At 49.2% G+C, this 17154-nt stretch overlaps 1 protein-coding gene and 1 pseudogene across 1 annotated transcript in view; both read right to left on the reverse strand.

Moving 5' to 3' along the window:
• LOC146171482 (kelch-like protein 8) overlaps positions 1-17154 on the reverse strand; it is a 167247-nt gene that overhangs the window by 74636 nt on the left and 75457 nt on the right. Inside the window, exon 8 of the mRNA XM_084586508.1 lies at positions 16410-16569. Coding sequence (XP_084442634.1) covers positions 16410-16569 — 160 coding nt within the window. The remainder of the gene's footprint in view (positions 1-16409; positions 16570-17154) is intronic.
• LOC146171483 (uncharacterized) lies at positions 10314-11930 on the reverse strand (annotated as a pseudogene).

Below are 17154 nucleotides of genomic sequence, written 5' to 3' on the forward strand. Positions count from 1 at the left end.
ACGCTCTCCCGCGCTGAAACAATCTATTCCACTACGCAAAAGGAATGCCTGGCGGTTGTGTGGGAAACCATGAAATTTAGGTCTTACCTCTATGACCACCCGTTTAAAGTGGTTACCGACCACCATTCTTAGTGCTCGCTGGCCAATCTCCGCGACCCATCGGGGCGCATAGCACGATGGAGCCTTCGCCTTCAAGAATTTGATTACACCACTATGTACAAATCTGATCAAAAGCACGAAGATGCTGACACGCTCTCGCGGGCACCCGTGGGATTATTCGATAACGTCACGGATGATGACAGAGGTTTTTTTGGGGCTAGTGAATGCCTTAGACATAATGACTCGACCGCGAGCTGACCCAGACCTTCGACCTGTCATTGACCACCTGGAGGGTCGTGCTGCTGACGTCCTTCGCCAGTTTGGTAGGAACGTGTCTGCATTATTTCTCCGGAACGGCGTTATATTCAAGAAAAACTACAACACTGTTGATCGAGCGCACCTCCTCGTCGTGCCGACCGACCTCCGCGCCGACATCCTTTTTGCTTGCCACGATGAGCCCACATCCGACCACTTGGGCTTTGCACGCACACTCGCTCGAGTTCGTCAAGCCTATTATTGTCCTAAACTTTCTTACACCGTCCATCACTACATCAGAGGCTGCCGCGTGTGTCAACGTCGAAAGGCGCCGCCTCTCAGGGGCCCGAGGGTTTTGGACGCCGTTTGACCATGTCGGAATCGACCTTCTGCGTCCATTTCCGCTGTCATCGGCCAGTAACAAATGGATTATAGTCACGACCGACTATCTTACACGGTATGCGGTAACCAAGGCGATGTAGCGTGGCGCATCATTTGAGATTGCTCAGTTCTCTACGCAGCAAATCGTATTGCGTCATGGTGCAAGGTCCCTAGTCGTCACCGACAGAAACCCCGCGTTTACGGCACAGCTCATGCACTACGTGTTCGAGCTTAGTCATACGAGCCACCGCAAAACCGCTGCCTATCACCCGCAGACGAATGACCTCACCGAGAGACTCAACAAAACCGTCGCCGACATGATCGCAATGTACATATACTCACAGCATAAAACCTGGGATGAGATTCTCCCCTACATCACATATGCCTACAACACGGCCATTCAAGAAACGACGCGCTTTACACCATTTCGCCTGGTATATGGACGTGACGTTCAGACAATGTTGGATGCCATGCTTCTGTGCTGCACTAATGATCATCCACTCACGCCAGTCGCCGAGCAGTTTGCTCAGCGCGCTGATGAAGCACGTCAACTTGCCCGCATTCACATTCAGCAACAGCAGGGCACGGATGCACGCCGCTACAACTTCCGTCATCGACATGTCACATACCATCTTGGAGACAAAGTTTGGGTCTGGACCCCAGTGCGCCGGCCTGCTTGTGTGACAAACTGATCTCACGTTACTTCGGACCTTACGAGGCTTTGCGCCGTGTCACGGAAGTGACATGCGAGGTCTTTCCAGCTGGCACTGTGCAGCCCTCGCGTCGGCAACATCTCCGAGATCATACAAGTTGTCCGCACGCGGTAATGTGCAGCATGCGCTTGTACCGGCCATTGCTCGAGCTCAGCCTCAGCCTCAGCTTTTCTTTTCTTTTTTTTTTAGGAAGGGGAGCAATGCCACCTGGTGTTCTCAGGTGGCGCCTGAAAGAAAAAGACGAAGTGGTTCCGCGTGCTGTCGGCGGAACGCTGCTTGTTGACAAAGCCTCGCCTGTGAGAATATAGATAGATAGATGGGTTTATTGAAGATATATAGAGAGGCTGCACCGCAACCACAGTTCTCCATAAAGTAAGTAACAAAATTGCTTTAAAGAAAGGTGTTAGACAAGAAGACACGATTTCCCCAGTACTATTCACAGCTTGCTTACAGGAAGTATTGGGAGACTTGGAGTGGGACAGTTAGGTATAAGGGTAGATGGAAATATCTTAGTAATCTGCGATTCGCTGATGACAGTACCTTACCAAGCAACTAAGGGGATTAACTGCAATGAATGATTAATGACCTAGACAGGAAAAAACAGAAAGGTATGCTTGAAAATCAATATGCAGAAGACTAAGGTAATGTTCGACAGCCTCTGGAAGGGACAGCAGTTTGCGTTAGGTAGCGAAGCACTTGAAGTATTAGGCGAATATATCTACTTAGGACAGGTAGTAACCGCAGACCCGGACCATGAAGGAGAAATAACGAGGAGAATAAGATTGGGATGTAGCGCATATGGCAAGTACTCGCAGGATATGACTGGCAGCTTACCGGTATCGCTCAAGAGGAAAGTGCACAATAGCTGCATCATACCTGTGCTTACCTATGGGGCTGAAACGTGGAGGCTAAAGAAAAGGATTCTATTTAAATTTGAATTAGTGAAAAAATTGCGCCGTACATGCATGCACACCACAAGAAAGACGAGACACAGGCTCTACTCACAACTAAATTTTATTGAAACCACGAGGTACCTTATATAACGCGAAGTTTCAAGGAGAAAGAAGGCTGGAAAGAAATAGAGGGGAAACATAAAACGACCATCGGGAACGCAGTGGCAAGGAAGCAGCCCAAAAAACGGTTAATAGATAGCAGCATCTAAAACCTTAAATTCAGAGGCAAGAATAGATATTTAAGGGGTGCTGATACACCTGCTCGGAAACTTCTTAATATAAAATGCCTCCATACTAACACGTGCCGTTTTATTCTTACGCTTTCCAAGAATCTTCGTCTCATTTGACCGCGCTCCCCATCCGTTGCACTTGATTACATGCGCAACCAAATGTGCGTACTTGTCTTTGAAATCTGATAAATTTCGTACATGGTACCCCAAACGGTCGTTGATGCATCGGCCAATTTGGCCAACATTAAGCTTTCCACACAAGGGAATAGCACAGACCACCCCAACAGAAAACTTCGTAAACAGAGTCCTGCAGATTCGGGGACACAACTTTCCCAGCTTGTTGGGAGCCGAAAAAGCAACACTCACGCCTTGCCTGTTTGTCAATTTCCTCGACACTCACGTCACGCCTGTTGGCCACTTTCCTAAGGTTGTGCAAGGCTTTGTGTATGTAAGGCACAACTAGCGGCTTCTGTGTCCTCCGACGATCCTCTTCAGTACTTCGCGTCCCGTTCTTGATTTTTTGAGGGAGGGCCTCGCAAACTGCAATCAGCACAAAGCAGGGGAACCCAGCCGCCGAACCGTTTCTAATTAAGTTGAGGACAACGCAGAGGTATACGGAACGAGAAATCGTAGGGGTGAACATTCAGAGATAGGAAACGTGCAGAGTGGGTCAGAGAAGTAACTCAAATTGCTGACATTCTAGTGGAAATCAAGAAGAAGGAGTGGGCATCGGCAGGACATGTAGTGCGAAGAGAGGATAACCGATGGTCGCTAAGGGTAGCAAACTGGATTCCAAGGGAAGGAAAGCCTTGCAGGGGGAGGCAGAAAGTTAGGTGTGCGGATCGGGTTAAGAAGTTCGCAGGGGCAAATGGATGCAGCTAGCACAGGATCGGGTTAATTGGAGGTATATGGAGAAGGTCTTCGCCCTGCTGTGGGTATAGACCTCCGCCATGTTACAAACTAACAAGGCGATCAAGGTGGCACTGCAGTCTTCTGCTATACCATGGTAGGCAAAAAGCACGGGAGCGGCACTGTAGCCAAGCTTGTGAAGAGCTATTATTGTGAGGTGCAGGCGCCTTTGTCACACGAAAAAATTAAGCAGCAGTGCAGAATCTGCATTGGAATAATGCGAAAGCACGGATGCAGCTGTTGGTTGCTTCTGGTTGCTGCTAGTTGCTTAATTCACATCTTGTTTACCTATTTTAGTGTTTATACTTTCAAATTGCGCGTCAATCCTATGCCTATGCCCTTTTTTGGCTCTACTTCCGGTTGCGTGACGTCACATTTTGACGTCACATCAATTCACTTGTTTACCCATTTTCAATTCAATTCAATTCAATTTATTTGTCATCCTGGTACAAATGATGGCGGGAGCCCGGGGTAAAAGCTGCCGTTTGACAGCTTGACAGAGCCACAGGCCCCCACTTCGGCAGCACCACAGTAGTCAGGCATATATAAAAAGCACATGTCATGTGAATTCAAACACAAGGTAAGGAAACATTGAAATAATAAATACAGCTCTTGTCAGTGTACAGTTATGAACGCAAAGTACACAATGAAAACAAGCAGATAGAAGCCCACACTTATGGCGAGAAAAAAAAAAGGGTGAGGAAACGTTGAGATAATAAATACAGCTCGTGTCAGTTTAGTTATCAACGCAAGGTACACAATGAAAATAAGCAGATAGAAGCCCGCACTTACGGCGAGTAAAAAAAAGAACAAGAAAAAACAGGGTAAATCAGTAATGAACAAAACCGTTCTATTGAATGCAAAAAGTACTGAAACAAATTCCGACGTGCAGCCCTGGGAAGAAAGATACTGCTTTGTGCGAAGTTGTTAGGCAGTCGGGGTAGTCTATTAGCTAATGTTTGTTCACCAAACGAAGTTCTGTAAGTCTTTACACTCCACTGCTCAGCATTTCTTATATTGTATGTTGACTCTCGTTTTTCTAGCCCAGCTAATTTACAAAGGAAAGAAGTGTTGTTTGAGACCTCGTTTTTTATAGCCTTGATTAAGCAGTAGTCATAAAGCTTGGCTATTGGAAGTATACTGTACTTTAAGAAAAGAGGTGTCGTGTGGTAAGTTGGCGGAATATTTTCAAGAATCCTTAGGAATTTTTTCTGTAACACTTGCAGCATCTGAAGATTTCCTGCTGTTGTTGTACCCCATGTTAAATGACAATAGTTCAGACGAGAACTGAACAATGAATGGTATACCATCAACATTACGTTTCGTGGTAATACCTCACGGTTCCTGTATATAAGGCCAATAATATTTGAGCATTTATTTACAAGGAAGGTAACATGTTCATCCCATGACATGTTTTCATTAAATATTACGCCTAATGTTTTAAATGAAGCCACGATTTCTAAGGGCACAGACTGTAGGTATATATTCTTGGTAATAAAAACTGGCTTGTTCTTTCCTCTGAAAACAACGGCTTTTGTCTTAGTTGCGTTAATTCGTAACGAGTTCTTGTTACTCCAGTGTTCTATTTGCTTAAGCGTATTGTTTCCAGTATCTGTCAGTTCTGATATGCTATCTCCGGCAAAAAAAAATGCTGGTGTCATCAGCATAGATAATAAATTTCACGAGTGGAGCTGTGTAGACGATATCGTTTATATATATATTAAAAAGAAAGGGACCTAAAATACTTCCCTGTGGAACGCCACAGCCTACAGAATGCATATCTGATTAAAAAAAAAAACCATTTATTGTTACTGCCTGTTTTCGATGCATGAGATAGGACTGCACAAGCGATAGTGCATGTCCGCGGAAACCATAGCGCTGAAGCTTACAAAGAAGCATTTCGTGGTTAAGTAGGTCGAACGCCTTAGAAAAGTCAAGAAATATGCCAATAACTATCCTATTCTTTTCAAGTTCGTTCAATATATATTCCTTTTGCTCTAATAATGCAAGTTCAATAGATCGGTGCCTATGGAAGCCATACTGAGCCGCTGTTATGATTTGGTGCTTTTCTTCAAAGCGTAAAAAATTCCTGAGTATTACTTTTTCCAGTAGTTTAGAGAATACGGGTAAGATAGATATTGGCTTATAATTCCCGAGTTCATTTTTATCTCCTTTTTTAAAGATAACACTTACACGCGCGATTTGCATTTTACGAGGAAATACAGCAGTGATGACACAAAGGTTTAGGATGTACGTAACATATGGTAAAATGAGATGAAAAACATATCTGGATGCCATCAATATCAGTTGATGTGCTACTGTTCAGTTCTTGGAAAGCTGACGTTCATCTTCTTCATCAACCGGTTCGAGAAATATAGTGTCACGAATGTGGACAACTTCACTGGTATCAGTTTGCGGAGCCATATTTCTCGGTACTTTCAAATTGCGCGCCAATCCCTTCTTATGCCCTTTTTTTGGCTCTACTTCAGGTTGCGTGACATCACATCCTTGTCGTCACCTTGACTGACTGATTTATTTAACTATTTTAGTATTTGATACATTCAAATGTGACGCCAAGCAATTTGCGGAGACCATTTTCGCCTTTACTTTTACATTTTTTGCCTGTAATAATTACCTAATTAACTTACTGACCTAATTATTTTTTCGGAGACATTACGTCACCTTCTATCGATTGACACCACTCGTTAACCTCTACCACGTCTCAATTACTCGCAACTGCTGCAGACACGATTTTGTCGACGCGGTCTGCGGACGCGGCCTGCGTACAGAAATCTGTGAACATAGCGAAAATAACCATGCGCTCAGGGGTTTACATGAACCCGACAAAAGTCGATTCGGGTCCGCTTTTTGAGGAAAAGGGCAAAACAGAGAGGAAAAGACAAAAAAAAAACAAAACAGACACGTTGTGACATTTAAAACTCGCTTTTTCTCTCATATAATTGACTCGACCCGCATTTTGTCGAGTTCATCTACACAAGGCTGTGTGAGTATTTCGTGAGCCTCAGCGGTGAGGGCAAAAGTGATATATGAAAAAAACTGCACAGAGGTACACGGAATGTGGCGCCCGTTCCCGGCCGCACGCCGTACCAAACGGGAAATGGGTTCAAGGCGCACTGGCGAAGCGTTGCTGCCCGCAATGGAAAGTGAGCGACGTTATCTATTTGCTGTTTTCGTCCAGCAAATCAGCCGCAGAACGCTTCGAGAATTTCAAAGTTTCGGGTGCTTACAACTACTTTCAGTCGAGTAAGTAGCTCATCACACCATATATGGAATGCTCTATCTTTGCTTTGTTGACAGACTGTGTCATTTTAAACTACAGTGCTGGAGACGCTGCCTGAGACAACTCACCATTCATATACCGAGGCGGCAGAATCTTCCCTTCAGTGAAACTTCCTTGTCAAAGTGTGATCATTTAGAATAATGCGAGACCTTCTGGCTTTCCTTTCTTTGGGAGTGTACTGCTCTATGAAGAAGCCGCCATCTTTAACATCCTTCCAGCAATGTTACCGTTAGCTTCACAAGTGACAAGCGCAAATTAAAACGCGCTCGCCGTTCCTTCTGCCGCTCACCGAGCGGTTTAGCGCCAACTCCATGGACGAAATCTTGCTCACTGCTGCACACATGAGAATGATCACTCGCTTCTTTGCCCATTCAAATTTTGATTAAGGGAGGTTCTGTGAGCTCATGTTTCGGGTAACAATGGGAGCTTGCGCCGGGTTCTCTCGCTTACGTCCGTGTACAGATTAGCAACGGACCGTATACCAACACCTTAAATAAACTTCAGCCGCCTCTGTAACGATGCAAGATTAAAACGTGCAAGGCTGGTACTCTTTATGAACCAAAACTAGAGAAATAAACGCGACTATTAGCTTCTAAAACGCACAAAATCAATCCTGCGTCTGCTTCATCAGCACTAAGAGGGGTCAAGTGATCCCACTTGCCCCCTTAGGTCGACACTAGCGCCATTCGCACCAGTGGTAGCGCTCGCGCCTAACCGCGGGCTGGATGTTCTGCAATCGCTTGTGTAATACATTGCTCGATAGATGATTCCGAATGGGGCCTCGGAATTCACTTCATTGCAAAAAACCTCACTTGCGTAACAAACATCACTAAGCTCGCTTTGAGTTTCGCAGTTCACGCAGCTTAGCGCGATTATATCCTTTCCTTTTAACGGCTTCCTTTCTCCTCACGGCCTCGCCTACGCGTGTGGGACAGAAGCCTTTTTTTTCTATGCAAGCACGTGGGCCCAAGCAAAAGAGACCACGGAGAAGGGTCAACCACAAGTGCGGCACTTATATGACCTTGCATGAACTGGCCGAAACAGAAGTTATATCGGCAGAAGCGGGAAAAGTATTTGGCAGATCTCAGGGAGCCAAACAAAACCAGCACGACCTGGGCTCAGGCGCGTGAGCGGGTGACCTAAGGCGTCATAGCGCTTCTGAGTGACGTGAGAATAGAGATTCCTGGCGTCCCAACACAATGAGGTTCATGGCATGAACAGCTAGCACTGTCGTCAAGCTGCAGATCTGAAACTTCACAGGACCTGACTAGAAAGAAAATGAAGTGGGATATTAGGCTTTCTTTAACCAGCTTGCTATAAGGGGACAAAACTAAAAAAAAAATACAAAGGCCGTTCTTTCTGCTCAAAGGTCATCCTGTAGCCAAATGCGTCGAGAGATTTTCATCACATCGCGGGTAATTCACTTTAGACCTGATAACGGGCAAGTGTGTTGCAAAAAAAAAAAAAAAAAAAATTAAAGTGTACTGCAGAATCTGCATTGGAGTAATGCGAAAGCACGGATGCTGCTGTTGGTTGGTTCTGGTTGCTTCTATAGTTGCTTAATTCACTTCTTGTTTACCCATTTTAGTCTTCGGTACTCTCAAATTGCGCTCCAATCCCTTCCGCTCATTTTCGGCTCTACTTCCGGTTTCGTGACGTCACATCCTGGAAGTCACCTTAATTGACTGCCTTAATTAGTTAATTTAGTGTTGGGTACATTCAAATTGCGCGCCAATCTCTTCCTATGCCCTTTTTCGGCTTTACTTCCAGTTGCGTGAGGTCACATCCTTGACTTCACCTCAATTGACTGATTTAATTAACTATTTTAGTGTTTGATACATTCAAATGTGGCGCCAAGCCATTGGCTAATGAGACCATTTTCGCCTTTACTTTTACATTTTTGCCTTTAAAAAACTACCTAATTAACGTATTGAACCATGTTTTTTTTAACACAGCATTACGTCACCCTCTATCGATTGACACCACTCATTAACCTCTAATACCTCTGTCATACGAACATTTCCGATCCTGATTGAACTCGATCAGCATTGAAGCTTTCAATAAGGATTGACGCATCCGGTGTTACACGGGCGTTTTCAATGAGCATTGAGAAATTTCCTTCATGTGTGCTAGGTGAGTCAACGACCGCTTTCGACTGTGCTTGAAATCTCAAGAGCGATTGAGAAAGCAGCTTGAAATCAAGTAGGCTCGAGCTCGATTGCATTTGAAAGTTGCTGTGTGACAACCTCGATCTGCATTGAGTTGAATCCAGATCGAGTTCAATGAGGATCGAAACTGTCCGTGTGACAGGGGTATAACACTTCTCAATTACTCCCAACTGCTGCGGATACGATTTTGCGTATTTTGTTAATTAACTTATTGGCCTAATTATTTTCTCGGACACAACATTACGTCACTCTCTATCCATTTACACCCCTCATTAACCTCTACCACTTCTCAATTACAACAGCTGCGGACAACTTTTATAGGAGGAGGGTTAGTGGTTGGTTGCTCCTGGCCCTACGGGGCTGGTACTGGTAGGTCACTGCTGCTTGCGGCAAGGGCTAGCCTGCCAGAATATTTTAATCTGTTGTAGGCCGTCATTGCACCTGCTACCGTTTAGGTGGTGGACGACGGCTGTGGCGACGCGCGTATTTCTCCCCCTTTTCGTTTCCTTTCTTCTCAATTTTCTCCTCTGTCCGCACGAGACAGCGGAGGTGGCTCAGCTACAGCGCCAGTAGCAGGCCCTTACATTTTCTTTTCCTTCTTCCTTCAGTTGCAACAACAACTTTTACATTCTTTTGCCTAATTAACTTATTGCCAAACTATTTTTTCGCCAACAACATTACGTCATCCTATATCGATTGACGCCATTCATTAACCTCTACAACTTCTCAATTACTCACAATTGCTATGGACATGATTTTGCGGACGCGATCTGCGGACGCGGTCTGCGGACCGGCCAAAGCCGCCCAGAAATTCAGCACGGACGCCAAACTTCTCCGGCGAACGCCTCCTTCGCAAAGTCCTGATACTGCTCTGCAAGGCATCGGTGCACTGGACGCGAGCCGTGCCAAGGGGAGATAAGCGATGTGTTTCAACATGAGCTGAGCATCGAGACAGCTCGGAGCCGTGACCCAGACGGTGGACCCCTTTTCGCTCCGCGGCATATTTGAGGCAAGAGTGCAGCAAGCTCTCCCATTGGTCTTGCGAAAGTGCTGCCGTCGGATTGGACCATTTGAGCGTCAACGGATTCTCGGTTTACGGATATTCCGCTCGACACTTCGGTAGTGAGTTCGTAACTAGCGTCCATCGAGAGCATTTCGCCCCCTAAGAGAGCGAAGGCGGCGGAATCTCCCCGGTGGTGGTGGTGAAAAACATTTATTAGATAATATTTACATGAGAGAGAGAAAAAAAAAAGGTGGGGGGCAGGCCTTAAGGGCCAGCCTCTTACAAAGTGTTGGAGGGGCCCCTAGTCCGGGACTTCTGTGGCTTCCGCGGCAGCTCGGGCCCTAGCCACGAGAGCACGTTGGCTCTCCAAGGTAGAGCAGCCGAGCAGGGCAGCCTCCCAGCTCTCTCGGGTGGGTGAAGGGAAAGGGGAGTAAGCGGGGTTAGAGGGGCAAGCCCACACCATATGGTACACATCTGAAAATGCGCAACCACATTGCGGGCACTCGCCATTAAAAGCCGGATTGAACTACTGCAGTACTGCCGGGCACAGAACTGTATTGGGGTATAAACGAAGGAGCCAGCGCTCTTCAGTTTTAGTTAGTCGTTTAGTTGGGGGGGGGGGGGGGGGGGGTGAAAAAGACAGTGTCGAGTTTTGTACAAGTCAGCAATTCCTTTGTAGGTAATGACCGGATTGGGGGTTCCAGTTCCTCAAGCGGCGGGAGCTGAGGCGATGCCCGGTGGTTAAGCGCGCGGGCTGAGGCGTCTGCGGCCTCGTTCCCCTCGAGTCAAGCATGTGCTGGGGCCCAGATGACGACACGTGTGTCCGAGTGATCCCGGTACTCGCACCTGCGGAGGATTTCGGCGGCGCGTTGCGAAATGCGCCCTTGCTCTAAATTTCGACAAGCTCCCCGGGAGTCAGTGATGATAACCTTGGAGTCATGCTCTGCAGCGGCCAGCGCTATGGCGACCTCCTCTGTGTGTGTGATGTTTGGGGCGTGGAAAGTGAGTCCCTGAATGTATGTGTTCTGGTGGATGACCGCGGCCCTGTACCACCCCCCATGGTGTGGGCCAGCAGCATCCGTGTAGAGGACTCCGTAACGAGAGCCGTAGCGCTCTTTTAGGTTCGCCGCACGCGCTGTGCGACGGCCCTCGTGAGTCTCCTTTGTCAAGTTTTGTGGCAGAGGTCGAACCTTGAGCGCGTAGCGCCAGTCCTCTGGAACTTCGGTTCGTTCCTCTGTTCGCGAATTGTAAGCAATGTGCAGGCGATTTGCTTAACTCAAGTATTGGTTGTTTAAGTGCGCCTCCTGCAACTCTGAAAACGTGTTGGTCATCCCTAGAGCAATGAGCCTTTGAGTGGACGACGTTATGGGGAGGTCGAGGGCGCGCTTATAAATTTTGCGAAGGATCACCTCTAGGGCGCTCTCATCGTATTTCCGCAAGTGGAGGTAGGGTGCCGCATAGAGTATCCGGCTGGTCACGAATGCATTGGCCAGCCTCAGGGCGTCTTTGCATCATAACCCCCCGCCCCCCGCTTGTTAGATACCCGACGGACCATACGGCCCACCTGGTCTCCAACCTTGCGGAGCTTCTGCAAGGTTGTGTCAATCTTGCGATTGCAGTGAATGAAGAGTCCCAACACTCTTATCTTATTACGTTCAGGGATGGGGCCGCTAGCAAGGGCAAGGGCAATTTTAGTGGTACACGTCGGGTTGAGCCGGAGGTGTACGAATTCTGATTTCGTCGGAGAGCATTCCAGGCCACAGCGACGAGCATATCCGTCCACGATAGTCGCCGCTTGTTGCAGGTTGGCCTCGATCTGCCCTAGCGACCCATGTGTTGCCCAGAGCGTGATGTTGTCGGCATACAGAGCATGCCCGATGCCTGGGACATCATTAAGCAATGGGGGGAGGTGAGCCATGGCGAGGTTAACGAGGAGGGGAGAGAGGACCGCGGGTAAGGGCCATGCTCCTGGTCTTGGATACGTATATAGGTTTGCCGATCAGCGAGGAACTGTCGGATGTACCTAAACGTGTTGTGTCCACAGTTTGTCTGCGACAAATGTGTGAGGATGATGTCGTGGTTACATTGTCGAAGGCCCCTTTGAGGTCCAAGGCGAGGACCACCTTGTCGCTACTGGGGTATTCGACCGGAGCCAAGACTTTGTGAAGTTGGAGCAGGACGTCCTGCGCGGACCGGTGTGGGCGGACACCGCACATTGTGTCCGCAAAGGCGGGTTTAAGCTCTAGACATTAAGAGAGAGTCGGTCCCTGACCATGGTTTCCATCAACTTCCCCACACAAGAAGTCAATGAAATGGGCCGAAGATTTTCGATGTTGATGGCTTTTCCGGGTTTCGGTATGAAGGTGACTAATGCTGTTTTCCAATCCATTGGGAGAGGTGTGCCCCCCTCCCCTATGGCGTTGAAATAATGTAGAAGGCTCAGATATGCCGGGTGCGGAAGGTTAGCAAGGAGCTTAACTGTCACTCTATCCCGTCGGAGGGCTGTGCCACGTTTCATTTTTGCCAGTGCCGCTTTTAGGTCGTGGAGCTGGAGCTCCTCATTCTCAGAGCCTGCATATGAGTATGCCGACACTCGGGAGTCCTGGATGCTGCAGAGATATTTGTCTCTCAGCGCTGTAGCCAATTTAGTGGTGTCCCCATGGAAAGCATGAATAGCTCTCTGAAGGTGTTTCTGGGTTTCGTTGCGTGTTTGGTTCGGATCAATCAATGCGCGGAACAGGCGCCATGTGCTCCGATTTGATATTTGTCGAGCCGCGGTGTTGCAGCGGTCTACCCAGTTTGAGTCAGCGAGTTGGGCCGCATACTCGGCTGCCTCTTGGTTGAGTGCCGCTATTCTATTTTTGAGTTTGCGGTTATGCTTCTGCCGGCGCCATCGGCGGATGAGGCTATGCCGGGCCTCCCAGAGGTGCAAGAGGTGGTTGTCCACCACTGGCGTTGCCTCCGAGAGTTGAACCTATTGTTCAACCTTACGAAGCTGGGCCACCAAATTTTGAGACCAGGATTCATAGCCCTGTTGGGCTATAGGCTCAGAGTTGTTACACTCGATCGGAAACGTGTCCAGTCTGAGAGTTTAGCTTTTTGGTGGGAGCGTGTAAGAGGCTTAGTGCGGAGTGTTGTGATGAGGATGCAGTGGTCGCTCCCAAGCGTTTCCTCGGCGTTGTGCCACTCCGCATATCTTATGTTTTTGGTAAATCTACGATCCGGGCAAGTGTCCCGTGTCACTGAGTTACCAATCCGAGTGGGCAGAGCGGGATCCGTGTAGAGGGTTAGGCCCAACGTGGAAATAAGCTCCGCTAGCTTTCGTCCGCGTTTCTCCTCCCTACGGTAGCCCCAGAGAGTACTGGGTGCATTGAAATCCCCAGCAATTATGAGGGATTCCCTTCCTGCCACTTTGAGGGCTTTGCTAAATATGTCGGTGTATGTTACATTAGGAAGTTTAGATGAACTGTATATGTTGAGTACGTGTAGTGAAGCATTCTGTTTCCTAAGCGGAAGGAGGGTCACCATAACGTATGAACAGGCCGTAGTGCAGTCCAAATCGACCGGGGTAGCCGTAAAAGTCTTGTTGACGCAGAGGGCAGTCTGCGCATCCCGCTGATAGACCGTATAATTGGTCAGTGTGGCACCCTTTCCCGGCTCCTGGAGGGCTACCACCGCGGGCATTTCTGGGAGTGTTGTTAAGAGTAACGGAAGGGCGGCCCGCTTAGTGCGTGCGCGGAAACCCCTACAGTTCCACTGAAGAATTGTGGTTGAGACTGAATTTTTGTGCAAGTACCGGCGTTTACTATTCTCGCCCGCCATGTTGCTCACAAATTTTGCGACACACCCTGGAGGAGAGGGGAGCCGTCAGGGTTTGCCCCACGGTCCACTGCCGTATGTGGGGTCTCGTTCTCCATGGATGAGTCCTCGTCCTCCGAGGGTGTTTGAATTCTGGCGATTTTGCTGTGCGCGCCGTTGGTTGAGATGCGCTTAACAGACCCCGGCTTGCGGGTCTTGCTGACAGGTTTTGCAGGCGGTTTTGGAAGCTGAGCTGCTATGAGGCTCGGGATCCCATCTACTATGGTTTGAAGGGCAGCTGTGAATTGTGCCTCTTGGGCGTTGAAACGTGCCGTGATCTGGGCTTCTATGGCGCTTAACCTCGCCTCTGTAGTGGACTGATCTGGCCGCAGAGCCGCTTGCCCCGAAGGGATGATTTCCCCCATCCCGGCCGTCCGAGAGGTAGGGGGTGGAACGGATTTTGTCTGGCTTTGTTCAGTCAAAGCCTGTTTTCGGGTTGAGCTTTCTACTTATTCGCGTAAGGCCACGATTTCAAGTTGCTCTTGTGATTTGGATGGCATTTTGGGTGGGGATGGGGGGTTCAGAGGGGGGCTACCCTACCCGTACTGCTCACCTGTGACCCTTGCTGCGCTTGGTCTGCCCAAGATTGCTGGTTCCCCGGATTGGACGCCTTGTTGGCGGCACTCGCTCGTCCTTGAGCAGGTGGAGGTGGACCCTGTTTCCCATCTGTCACCTTGGAGGTAGGTCCACGATGATTTGCCCCGTGTTGGGCCTGCTCCTTGGCCCCAGCGCCTGGTGGCGGGTCCTGGGATTGGGGCGGCGAGTTGGACGGGTGGACGTCGTCGGTGCGTTCCCCATCGCGTTTCGGTTTCTTCTTTGCTGTTGATTTTTTCTTCTTTTTCTTGCCTTTGTTGTTGGGCCCTGGTGGGGCCGGGGTCGAAAGTGCGGGTTTACAGTACCTGGCCTTACACGCGCGGTCCCCGGTAACATGAGGGCCGGCGCATAACAAGCATCTCGGCATGCACTCATGCGGTGCGCACACACCGTCGACGAGTTTAGCGGCCGAGCCAAAAAGTCCGCATGTTTCGGTTTTTGGGCCTGGGCACGCGTCCTGTCGATGTCCGATGGCACCACACAGTGTACATGGAGGCACAGTTCTTTTATAGGTTTGGACCGGAATAAGTAATGCATCATAGTGCACGTACTTCGGCTGCACTTTACCGGCGAAGGTAAGCCGTGCTTTGTTTGAAGCGCCCAGTTTCCTTACGTGTAGAATTTCTCCATCCCGCCAATGGAGGCTCTCACGGAGCATGACTTCGGTATCGGTGCTTCGGATGGTGACTACGATCATCCGAACGGAGGTGTCCGACGAGAGGCACCACACCGTATGGCGAGTTTATGGCGAAATCACCTATGACCCCATCGGTAATCTTCGGGTGTGAGGTGTAAATGAGGACGATGTTTTGGTCGCTTACCGGAACAACAGTGATGGCGCGAGCCGCGGCCGTCCCGAGGTGGGCGACGAACGCTCGTCCGAGGCTGTTTTCCGGAAAAAGGGTTGCGAAGGAGATTCGTGTTCTGGGCTTCACGACCACGACGAAGTCCGTGTCTGCAGGTTTCGGTAGCGGAAGCGGTCTCCAGGACACAAACCGCTTTGGCGCGATATTGTCGCGCCGAGAGTCAATGGCGCCCGCGACCGCGGAGGCCGCGTCGGCGGTGGGCGCCAGTAGGGCATTGTCGCCCCTCGCTCGGCGAGCGACCGCGGCAGCAAGCGCGGCGCTCTTGAGGATTTGGTGCGACTCCGGCGTGCCGCTTGTAGCAGAAATGTTAGACCACACCATGCTCTCGGGGTCGTAGCCTCGTATCTCAGGTTGCGAGTCCGCCATGGTTGTCGCGCCGGCCGATGCCCTGGAACCGCCGCTGCAGCGCGAGGTTCGCCAGACGCAGACGCTTTTCCAGGAAACTGGAGCCCCGCTCGGGGCGATGGGCCGCGACTTGCGGCGAGAGGCGCGGGAGCTTTCGCGGAACGCGTCAGCTCCCGATGCGCGCTCGGAGGGAACTCCGAATCTCCCCGGCCGTCGCTGCGCGAGGACCGTCGCGTATGGCTAGGTTAGCTTTCGACCCTAGAGCCGAACTCTTTGTGTAAATGCCTGTAAATAGTGTATAAAGCTTTTTCTTCATCTCACCAGCGCCGACTCGGATCCATCGCTACCGCCCAGGGAGCTGACAGCCCTCGTTCACGTAACGGGTGTCGAGCGCTACGCAACCAACTCTTTGGCACAACTGTTGACGGTAGGATACTGTGTAATAACCCCACCGGCACAACAGCGGACGCGGTTTGCATACAGAAATCTGTGAACACAGCGAAGGGATGCTCTCGCATTAAAAAGGGCTATCTCACCACGGCTCGTGACACCATTAGCTGATGGTCCTCGAGCCTTTGAGAAGCATGCTTGTCTTTTCCCTTGTATCGGTCTGCAGCTTACAAATCTTAGCAGGCACTGTACGTAAAACGCCTTCTCAGTGGCTAAAATTCAAAGCGCCTCTTTTGAATCCTCCAGGGCCTGAACGTACGAGTGAGAGGCTGAGGACCACTTACCTACGACGTATATGAAGCCGTCGAGTGCGACAGCCCCAGCGCCTGCCCTGCGCTGCGTCATGCCGGACACGTACGACCACTTGTTCAGGTGTGGGTCATACCTCTCGCACGTGCTGAGCGAGGTCTGCCCAACGTTGCCGCCGATGGCGTAGATGCAATCCTGAGGAGGAAACTTTTAGTTATCTCTGCAGGCGTACAGACAGTGCATGTTGTGGATACGAATCCAGTGACACATAAAGCCATGGCTTTACAGTTACTCTTGGTGGGCTTCTGCTGAGCCCAAGATAGCAGAATCGAGCTTTGCCGCGGTTGTCACTTTTTTATGCAAATGCAAAGATATCTGTAGTACACGTTAAACAACCGCAGAAGACCTAACATATTTCGCACAGTGCACTATGGCGTACTTCATATACAGGGGCATAGATTCGGCTTACTTATGAATTCGGACGGAAATTCGTACACTGTGGTCACGATAAAGGAGATAGCATCTTTATGTCATAGATAACATGTTCCTATCACCAGTGCGCCTTATCACTTTTTCTTCAGTTTGCTTATCACTTATTCATACTGCGATAAAGAAAACACTTGTTTTGAAAAACCGAAACACATCCCACAATACGAAAATGTCGCGCACCAATATACGGAAGATAAAGAGCAACGTTACTTGACCACAAGCAGAGGCATGTTGAGAGCTTTTATATCTTACTCTGTTTTTTTATGGTGTTCAAGTTTATTTCCTATTAGC

The sequence above is a fragment of the Amblyomma maculatum genome, unplaced genomic scaffold (assembly GCF_055883805.1).
Source record: "Amblyomma maculatum isolate TAMU_Amacu unplaced genomic scaffold, ASM5588380v1 scaffold_22, whole genome shotgun sequence".
NCBI classification, from domain to species: Eukaryota; Metazoa; Arthropoda; class Arachnida; order Ixodida; family Ixodidae; genus Amblyomma; species Amblyomma maculatum.